Source organism: Vicia villosa, linkage group LG2 (assembly GCF_029867415.1).
Source record: "Vicia villosa cultivar HV-30 ecotype Madison, WI linkage group LG2, Vvil1.0, whole genome shotgun sequence".
Lineage (NCBI taxonomy): Eukaryota > Viridiplantae > Streptophyta > Magnoliopsida > Fabales > Fabaceae > Vicia > Vicia villosa.
This window is the reverse complement of record NC_081181.1, coordinates 167,676,353-167,687,321: the sequence shown is the minus strand read 5'-3', so window position 1 is coordinate 167,687,321 and position 10,969 is coordinate 167,676,353. Positions and strand designations below refer to the sequence as shown.

Sequence of the window (10,969 nt, the reverse complement as noted above, 5' to 3'; positions counted from 1 at the left end):
AGTGTTACTATTTATAAACACAAAATAACTACATTTTGGCACTTATCAGTCCTCTAATCCAACTTTCAATCTGCATTGCAAGAGGTAATTTGTTCAAACTCAAACTCTATCATTTGTGCATCAATTCTAGAAAAGCTCGGTTATATCTTGTTTAGAATCATGTGAGGATAAAAAAAATCTTTTGTTAGTTGTCATTTATTGTTTCTATGCATCATTTAATTTTGTTTTAAAGTTTTAGGGTTCATATGATTTTCTGAGAAATTCATGAGATATAGGTAAAATAAATTGATGAATGATATATGATTGGATTCTTGATGAAAATTGTACAACTTTTATGTTTACAGTTTTTAAAATGATTAAGAAATGAGAGAGTTAGATTTCCATAAAATAGGTTGTCTTGAGGTTGAAGATGAAGTTCAGATTTGAACTTCTGGGCTTGATATAAAATATATTTAGTTGAATGTGTTTTGGTTATTGAATTTATGGCCACCCCAATGGTAGAGAGTGTGCTTGTAAGTGTCTTGTTGCCTTGAGGGCATGGATTCTAACCCCCCTCATACCATTTTTTATGTTGTTTTGATTTTAAAACCATTTATCACTTATTTTGATATTTGTTGAATTGGAACCACCTTATGATCACCACAATCGTGTGGCCTGATGGTCAGTGTTTTGCCTTGTAAAGTGAAGGGCGTGAGTTCAAGTCCTCTAGGAGACAAACTTAATTTTTTTTACCACTTGTTTTTATTTAATTTCTGTACTACTTTGAATATTTATTTAACCAAGAAAATTTAATCATTTTAACTTGATTTTTTATACACTCCTTATTTATATGATAGATTTTCTGAATAAATTTTAAAATCCCAAAAATATTATTATTTTGACCCTCTTTTAGTTAAATCAAAACCAATGCTATGCCTTTTAAAGGCCTTTAAATCAAATATTTTCAAAATGATATATTCACCAAATACCTTGAACAAATTTGTATGATCCTTTAGGATTAAACTTATCCCCCTTTGAATTTCATATCATGATCCCTTTATATTTTCTACCTAGGGTTTATTCAACTTTTAAATATGATTAGGTTTAGTGTATATACCTAAAACCCTAACTTATGATCCTTTGATTTCAATGTAATACCATGTTAATATTAACTTGTTGTTATGATATCTCTCTCTTTGTTTATTCACTTGTGTGTGTGTGTATATATATATGCTTGTTGATTTGCATCTTTGTATCATATACTTTTGTTATGTTTTATCTTTGTATATATACATTGTTGACTAACCCCACATACATGAGATATTCATCCATCATACATCATACTCATACATACATGATATGATTGACTTTGAGGTATGTCATACCTTTTATTCATAACCTTTCATACTTGAGTTTATTTACATTGATACCTTAACTCACTTTTATTGTATCCATGATACACATGTCATGTCTCACACACCACTTGAGATGCTTATCCTTATATGCTTGTTTGAGATGTATGATTCCTTATTTGTTTCAAAAAATTCAAAGGAATGGGTTGGTATTGACTAAAATTGTCAAGGTACTCACTATCTTTTCCTCCTCTTTTACTTTGTGTTTTGTATTGTTAAAGCTTAGCACTTTCTCCCTATTTTAAATCTAGTTTTGTATTGTTGAAGCTTAACCTCTTTTAAATCAATTTTGGTTTTGTATTGTTAAAGCCCAACCACCACTCTTTTAAATCACTCTTGCCATGTATTGTTAAAGTTTGGCACCATTTTTAAAACTTGTTAAGTATTGTTAAAACTTAACATTTTAAAAACTTGTTGTGTATTATTAAAGCTCAACACCCAAAAATATTTTTGTCACTTTGGCTCTTTATTTTTTCTTTTAAGGAGAACTACAAATGCTTTGACTTTCCTATTGCACTTAAGGGATATGTAGGTACAAGATGCGATGTATTGTCGAACACATTTTTAAAAATTCTTTTCTCACCATCCCACTCTATTTTACAAAACAAAAAAAACTATAACAATAACAAATATATATTTTTAAAGAGGTTCTTGTAGAACACTACAGATGTGAAGGGTTCTAAAATTTTCTTCTTGCATAACCAACCCCCGAATCTAAGAGTGCTGATTATTTTATTAGTTTTGATTTAAAAAAATTTTTTGGTCTTATTTCGCTCTTTTTTTCATTTTCTTTGAAAAAAATAAAGCGCGGGGTGGCGACTTTCATTAAAATACGAGCCGTCTCCATCACATTACAAGTCCAAAATATGGCATCTCTAAGCATGGTGACAGTGCTGTTGAATTGTGGTTTGCTTGCCTGTTTGAAATGTTATAAAAGAAAACGAAGAGAAAATCCTTTTTCAAATGATTCTCTTGTGATGCCAATCATGCTTTACAACCCATCTAAAATCTCTATTCTCAAAGGGAGTGACTCAGGGAGAAAGTGAGAGCATCAACATTCTTACTTCTACAATTGTTGTTCTCGTCGATACCCTATATCATGGATCTAAGTTAATGTTAACTTTTTTCTTTATGGACTTTCCATATTGTTGTTGTAAAAGTTGCATTTCTAGTAACCCCATTGCAAGTGTTATAGCATGTACATGCATACCAATTTTTCATTCAAGGAAAGATCTTACACATGCCTTGAATTTGTGTATTTTAAATTTCATTCAATGGTCATTTTCTTAAAAACTCGTGATTTAGTAGTTGGATGTAGATTTATAGATTCTGTGCAACATTGTTGCAATCTGTTTTCAATGGCAAAAGAAAGTGAATATCATGTCTCCTTTTTTTTTTGGGTTAAGTATGTTTTTGGTCTCTATAAATATCTCAAATTTCATTTTTAGTTTCTATTACAAAAATGACATATTTTGGTCCCCATAAAATTATTATGCACGTAGTTTTAATCCCTACTGTTAAACCGATGTGCATTTTTGAATGATTCTTTTACAGACATGTTTAGAACATTATAAAAAATTCCTCGAAAAAAAAGAAACTCAAAATTTGATTTCTAAGTCGAGATTTACATTACTTTTATCATTATCTTTTGAATTTTAAAAAATTCATATTTAATTCTTCTCATTATAAAAAAATTCTATAATATACTAAAGAAATATTTTATAATATTCTAAACACGTATGAAAAAAAGTATTCAAAAATTTAAAATTCTAAGGGTAATTAAACAGTTTTCAAAATTTTAAAAAATAACAGGGACTAAAACTGAATCCATACAAATTTTATAGGGACTAAAACATGTCATTTTTTTTAATAGGGACTAAAAATGAAATTTGAGATACTTTATAGGGACCAAAAACATATTTAACCTTTTTTTTCAGGGACGGCCAAATGTGTGGATTTGTAGGTATGAAAGTGAAAAAGTCGCAAAAGATCCATCTGAAGTTTTGATGACAACAACAACAATTAAAGTTAGTAATAACAACTTTCTGTGAGTGCACATTCCTATTAGATGTTTTGCATGATATCAAAACTAGGATATTTTAGCGTTTATGTATATTTGACAGTACCAACTCTTAATCTGTGTCTTAATATTAGGGAACTTATAATGCATTTAGAAAAAGTTTTATGCATCAAAAATCATGTTTTTGTGTGAAAACATGTGTCGATACATACATGCCATGAGTCGACTCATGTAGATCATTGTTAAAGTCCGTAGCCTCTGTTTGGATGTGTCGACACATGAGTGCTTTCAGGTCGACACATAGAAGAAAATTTTCTTCCATTAGTCTACACATAGGATGAATGTGTCGACACATGCTGCTCAATTTTAAAGCTTGTAACTTATATTTCTCCTGAGTCGACACATAACTTGATATAGGTTGACACATATTAATATGAGTCGACACATAACTTGTATGTGCTGACACATGTTTTAGAAAACTTGAACTTCTGCATAATTTTTCTAAATCTCTGGTTTCCTTTTTTCCTCTAACTTGCACACATATAAATACCTCATACATGCATCATTTCAAAGTTGATGAAACCATAAACATACAAAGAGTTCTCTTCATCTTCAAACTCACATCTATGCATACACACAAACAAATTAAACATAATCATTCTTTGTTTGAGTTTCATCTAGATTAGGTTGATAACATCCAATTTAGATTGTTGAATTGTAAATTAGGTTAAGAATCTCTGGGGAGTTTCATTGAGAAAAACTCTGAGGGTTTGTCCTCCAAGATCAAGGTGTTGGTTTGGGGGTTTTGCACAAAACCTCGCAATTTGGATTCAACGGAGTGAAAGCTTCGAAGAAGGTGGTTCTGTCAAAGGAGTAACGGTAATCAAAGGATCGTTAAGGAGTCTTGGGTAACGATAATTTGCAATTGGATTTAGCCGAGAGAAAGCTTCGAAGAAAGTGGTTTTGTCGAAGAAATAACATTAACCGGGGGATCAATTGGCATTATCGGGTTCTTGATCGAGCTCAAGATCAAGGAAAGATAAAGAGTTGGGATCAACAACAAACATATAGTTTTTAAAGTTGGATTGCTATATTTCTCTTGTAAAAGATTTTGTAAACCAAGATTGATTATCTTAATTCCTTTGGAATTAATGATAGATGTAACCATAGTGAGAACGATTGGTGAACTGCCTAAACAAATCCTTGTGATCTCTCTTTTTCTCTATCTCTTTCATTTACTTTTAATAGAAAATTATTGAATTCGAAATTTGTGCAATCGATACGATTAGATAGATTCTTTCTTGTTTCAAAATTATTTTGTTGTGTTGATTACAACCCTTGTGATTGTAATTGTATTTCATATCAACAAAACCATAAGAAAATTCTGATCAAAATTAACTGCACGATAATTTTTTGATAAATTGCTTCACATAGTTTTGTTTAATCATTTCATTGGAAATAGATTACTTGCGTGTTTAAATTCAAACGGATTATATTGATTGTTGAAATATATTGATTCAATTTCTCTTCATTATCATTCCAAGTCTTAGTGGTTTTAATGCATATCCGATTTTTTCGATAATGGTTTGGATTAAACTAATTGATACGGACGTGTTCCGGTGTCCATAGTTAAAAACGTTTAAAAAAAATATATTTTCACCAAAAAAATTAATTGGGGATCTAGTCACCCCTCTCTAGATAAGTTGTCTTTGTCTAACAAGTGGTTCTACAGAGTGTCACACCCTATCATGACACCGGACACTCTCGATCGTTCATCTAGAACAGCTCATGAGGAGATCTTAGAGAACTAGCAGGTCTAGGATGACCATGTCATTGGTGTATTGCCGATTTGTCAACGCATACGGTTGCTTGGACAAGAAGCTTTGGACTTAGGTGTGATTGAGAGATGTAGTTCCAAAGCGGTGGCCATCATAGAAAGGATGGTTAGGGAGTCATAGAGTCTTGCGGGATACAGGAGGGAGAGGAGAGGTCAGGGAGTTACGATACAACATACGCAGTACGCTATGCCTTTTATTTTTTATTTGTCAAGGTCTTGATATTACATTCCGTACTTTCTGCACAACATTTGTATTATTTTCGTTATATCAGAATAATATTACCGGTTGCATGTTTGTTTTGTTGTTTTCCAAATTGTGTTTTACTATAGGTAAGTTACCTTTATTGTGTTTGTTTTATTAATTTTCATTTGTGTGTTTATTAACAGGTTTAATCAAATTACATATCAAACTGACATTAATCCTTATCAAAAAAAATGTCAAAAACAATTATGTTTCTACCCAGCCATGTTTTCAGATATGCATATCTAAAATATCACAGGGTGTTTTCGAATATGCTTATCCAAACCATTTTTTTTAATTATTCGTGGTTCGTTCAAAGATGCATCTCCGAAAGACATTTTAAAGTTTTGAGAGGTATTTTTCACCATATAAGAGTGCTTTGAGAAATTCTCAACTATGATACCACCTATGTCACAACCTACACCCAATTTTTTTTCAACTTCGCGTTAAGAACTTTTGGATCTAAGGAACTCCACTCCTAAATAATACAAGAGGTATCATGATCTGTATAAGTGAGTAAACAGATGCTAGAAATAAATAGTAATTCTATGACCCCCTAGCTGAAAAAACTATATGACTCATATTAAATCACTTTGCACAAAGCTATAACTGGTAGTATTTCTAGATATATAGTAAAAACAATCTAGTTTGCAGTATATTCCATTGTTACTTGTTCTTGCTGTTTCGAAAACAATCGGATAGGAAGAGAAAGTGATCCTTAAATTATCAATCATATAGCTACACTTCAAAAAGGGGGACACCGTGAAAAAAACAGTAAAACAAAATATAACTAAACATAATTCCAAATTACATAACTAAAGGCAAAACCCCCAAGATTTTTGCTACAATAAAAAGTGACACGGTCAAGAAAATGAGACTAGTGCGGAAGTTTACAAAAATAGTCTGTGTTCTATAACAATGGCAGAATTTAATACCAGTGTAGAAGAAATCAACAACTCAGACCCTTAGCAATGTTGATCATCAAAGAACACTTACAAAGACAGATTTAAAAAACTAACTATATTTAAACCAACATTCAAAAGTAAATTGTGCATCTCATACTGCACCCTTCACAAAAGCATCATCTTGGGCAAGACCTTGCCAATAAATAAGGCTTTCACAATAGTCCGCACAACTCATACCTCATTGAGAAATTTTGACAATCTCAAAACCTAACTAGCGTTGTCAACTATAGCACGACAAAACAGCATTTACATGTGTTCAATGAAATAATTTGAGTAAGTTTGCAATGAAACACTTAATCTAAAAATCTATGATTTCACAAGAACCGTACAATACAACAAATTGCAACAAATATTCAATTTCTACAAAAATTTAGAAAATCAAACTATTAACATCGGCAAAGAGCATACTAGAAGAGAAACGATATTTTGACAACAAACATTGTCGGACACTGTACAAATATACATATATACGGTTTTGTGTTTCTGTTTATTCTGTCTTTTCTAGACAAGTTGACAGTTCTTTGATACAAACAACGTTGTACAAGTTGCAAGCCTTCACACGCTTTTGAAGAATATTTGTACACATGCTTTGTTTCAACCCATCAGACCTATCAAAAAAATTAATTTTATATAGCAAATGCAAATTAAGTTTCTTTCATCTGAAAGTATGGAAATACCCACTGTGAGCTCTCAAATCAAGAAATCACTCACATTTTTATTTTTGTTGATCAAGGCATAGGCATCACTATATATCGCAACAGCATTTGACAAGACTGCCACGACTATCATAAAAACAGATAGTATTTTGTCTGTTTTAGTCGCTATGTTATATCGATCCCTGTCAGAAAAGAAGAAAATGCTTGATGATAGTTGTTGAGTTGATTAATTATATGCAAAAACATGAGCGAAAATCCTTCTATAAAACCTTTAGTAGGCGTTTGTTTCAATCTATAGAATCATATTCCCAGGAATGATACCAAGAATATTACACTCAGATACATTCTACAAATATGCTTGGAAAGTAAATGAAATTCTCAGGAAATAAATAAAATTGGTGATCAAACTCACCTCAGAGTGACTGCAGCTGGAAATATGAATCCTAGACAAACAGCAGCAGTTGCTCCAGTGAACTGGAAAATATCCCAAATGCTAGGTATGAAGTTTGCTCCCATGAAGATAATGCCAACGAGGGATATAGTAATTGATGCAAATCTGAAGTTATCAATAACCAAAGGCCTTTTTGATGAGGTAAATATTAGACCATCTACGTTGACCCTTAACCCATAGAAAACTACAGGAAATACAAGCACAAGATGTGCAGCATAGCTAAAACGAACAGCGTCATTGAGCACCGAACCGAGAGGAATTCCAAGATTAGTATCAAAATTGGCAAGCACGTCATCAAGAGTTTCGTCACCAAATAGAAGGAACGCAAAGAAGCTTGTCAGTAAGTATACTGAAGAGCATAGAGTAAGGGAAGTACGCACAACCCCATGCATCCATGAAGAATCTTCCAGTTCATTATCTATGTTGTGAACTGCAAATAAAGAGTGCACACAATACAACCACCAAATTAAACATCTATGAAGCCTACAGGTAGATCTAGATAGACAACTTCTATAATGTAATGCTCCTACATAACTGAAACTTTTGCAATAGTTGCCAACGGTTATTACCACTTGTGAATAAGCTTAAAATTTATATGCAAATTCGATCAGCCAAGTCTAGCATGCAATATGTATACTTTAATGATTTTAGAATTTAGGATTGGACCTAACTCAACCCCTACAAAACCAGCTTGTAAGATGAAGAATCCTACTGACCACACCATAAAACATTTTAGATCGCATCAAACATATGACTCTTAACACAAAATGTTGTTAACATGGACTGAATTGTCAAGTAAATGACTGGATTTGGGCTGAACAAATTTTAGTGAGCACCAGTTCAGATAATGGTGCACTGCAGTAAAAAATAAACCGAAATCATGTTGAATTAAGACCTCAGCCTTCTTCATGCAAATCAATAACCAACTTAAGAGTTACACAAGTCTATTCTGCATAAAAACGCTAAAACGGGATAAATGAGTTATAAACAAAGGTCTGAAATTTTTGCATACCATTGTAGTGACAGATGTAAGCGGTCACCAGGACAGGAACTACAGTGAATAGATCAAAAACTGAAGCTGCGTCAGTAATGACCGGGAAGAGTCTGGGCATTCCAATGCCACCACTAATAATCTTGATAATTGAGATCCCCACAGCGACGATAAGGAAAACAACAGCTAACCCAATTGACAATGCAGATGTGAATCTCAATGAATCTGCAACAACCATAGAAAATGCAGGTAAGCCAAAAAACTTGTACACAAATTTTGAAAGGGGAAGTGTTTGGGTGTGCTACAAACATCTAAAACCAAGGAACAAAAACATAAACAGTAAGTATTCAAAACCTAATATAAATACAAATACAAATTTTATTGTTCTAAGTCAAGTAAGCCAAAACATGTGTGAAAAAGCAGTTTCTTTCATTTGGTACAAACCAAACAACTTAGTAACATAGTATGATTAATAGATAGCCCAATTGTACTTGAGATTATTTATGGGTATTAATTTTCAGTAATTTGTAATTTAATAATTGATACAACTAATAATATGTTTCTGATTTTCACATCAAGTAATATAAGAAAAGTACAATCACTCACCAATTCGCTTAAGACTAACCAAAGGCGCAAACACAAAAAGTGTTGTAAAAACAATAACAAATGTACGCCCGGTCCACCAATGGATACCAAACCATCCTTCAAGGATACCAGAATGGTGAATTCCACTTGACGTTGTTCCAGAAATCACATCACCTACAAATATGAACAAAAACAACAGAATTATACAATCTTTAGTTCCTTTATAAACAGATGGATGGTAATCAACTAAGTACATATTTGGTTTGACAATGAGTTTAATGAAATCACGGAAGGCCGCCACAATTTTGGAAAAAGTTGCACTATGTAGCTTTAACAAAAACACAATGTTATTATGATTTGAAATGTGGAAGTAATTCAATGTAATGTGATGGTATCATTTTGGAGTCGGTCGAAACACATCAGACACCAAACACGCTTCAATATGAAATGTCAGTTCTACATAGGTCCGACCATACCCTAAAACCAAATTGACGATAACAGTGAAAGTAAAATTTTAAGTACAAGATTTTTAAGAGTATGGTATTCACCAATAATAATCATGTACACAATCAAAGCACCAGTGTTATGGATTACAACACATATCTCCAACAAAGCTTTTCCAATTTTCCCAAAGGAATCCCCCATAAGACTTCCATAAGCAGAAAGATTCCCCGCCCTTGAAAACCTGATCATGAACTCAAGCGACTTCTCTGTCAACAATGCCATTAGGATTATGGTAATAAGACCAGGCACCATTCCCAATTTCTTAACGCAAGCAGGCAACCCCATGATTCCAGCACCAATAGTAGTGGTTGCCAAATTGAAAACAGCCCCGGAAAACGAAGCTCCATTAAATTCATGAAACTCAGCATTTTCTTGAGACTTAGGTATTAAAGGCTCATTCTCATTAACAATTTCCCTCTTCTTCCTTGTTTTCTTATTCTCAGAAGCAAGATTCCCAATCGTCATTTTCAGCTTCTTCAAACTGTCAAAATTCAAAAACAACACACACTCATTTCATTTCTCAAGTTCAAATAAAAATCCAAACTTTAGAATAACCCCAAAATCCAATGGGGTTAAAGAAAACAAAATACAAAGCATGATAACTAAAGGTTTAAAAAACCCAAAACCTACATTGAATCACAATAATTCAGAACCCAAATATAACTAACTAACTATCAAAATAAGCACAATTTCCAACAAAAAATGCAATTAACAAAGGAAAACGAAATCATAGTCAGAATTATTGAAGTGATTAATTTCAATTTCAATGGAATTCGTTTGAAGAAACCTGTTTGGCGCGAAATAATTCGAGAACTAGGGAAGCAAGAATGAAGGACCGTACCGAATTTGTTACCGTTTTCCTAATCGAGAAATTGAAAAACCTAAATTGAATATAAAAGGGTAAATCGAATCAATCACAATTATAATAACAACACTACTTAATGGATAAGATTAGAATAATAATAGTCTATTAAAAAAATATAGGTTCTATTGTTATATAATAAAAGAAATTAGTTAAATATCTCTCTAAACCCACTCAATTGATGTGTAAAAATATTTGAGAAACTCTTCTCCTGTTTTTGTAGATGTATTTCCGGAAAAAAAAATGTTGTTTAACGTTGTTTTGTTTCGTAGATGCATTTACGGAAGTATTTGATGTTATATTCGCGTTAGACTCTTCCTCTTCCCATTCTTCACATTCTCATTTTCAAACTATCAAACTCTCTCAACCTCTAAAACCAAACTTTCACCGAAGTTGTTTTCTTCCTCTCGAGTTCGGCCAATAACGTCAAGAACAACTACCAACACATTCCAACAAGTTCCACACT

At 32.4% G+C, this 10,969-nt stretch overlaps 1 protein-coding gene across 2 annotated transcripts; it reads right to left on the bottom strand.

Moving 5' to 3' along the window:
* Nucleotides 1-6,747: 6,747 nt before the first annotated feature.
* On the bottom strand, nt 6,748-10,601 carry LOC131652878 (amino acid transporter AVT6A-like). Of its 2 annotated transcripts, none has more exons than XM_058922859.1 (7): nt 10,483-10,601; nt 9,686-10,122; nt 9,159-9,311; nt 8,574-8,777; nt 7,523-7,991; nt 7,166-7,292; nt 6,748-7,062 (listed from the first exon to the last, which is right to left on the bottom strand). In XM_058922859.1, the coding sequence occupies exons 2-7, from the start codon at nt 10,104-10,106 to the stop codon at nt 7,057-7,059; spliced, it is 1,380 nt and encodes a 459-aa protein (XP_058778842.1). In that variant the 5' UTR covers nt 10,107-10,122; nt 10,483-10,601; the 3' UTR covers nt 6,748-7,056. The 2 variants fall into 2 exon arrangements, with proteins under 2 accessions (XP_058778842.1, XP_058778841.1); XM_058922858.1 differs by having other exon boundaries at nt 10,429-10,586.
* Between the last annotated feature and the right edge of the window lie 368 nt (nt 10,602-10,969).

Excerpts from the sequence above, each read along its gene's own strand:
- LOC131652878 (XM_058922859.1), bottom strand. The coding sequence starts at position 10,106 with ATGACGATTGGGAATCTTGCTTCTGAGAATAAGAAAACAAGGAAGAAG. Across the intron at positions 8,778-9,158 it reads GGTTAGTCTTAAGCGAATTG|ATTCATTGAGATTCACATCT; the intron begins GTGAGTGATTGT and ends TGGTTGTTGCAG. Across the intron at positions 7,293-7,522 it reads CCAGCTGCAGTCACTCTGAG|GGATCGATATAACATAGCGA; the intron begins GTGAGTTTGATC and ends CTTTTCTGACAG.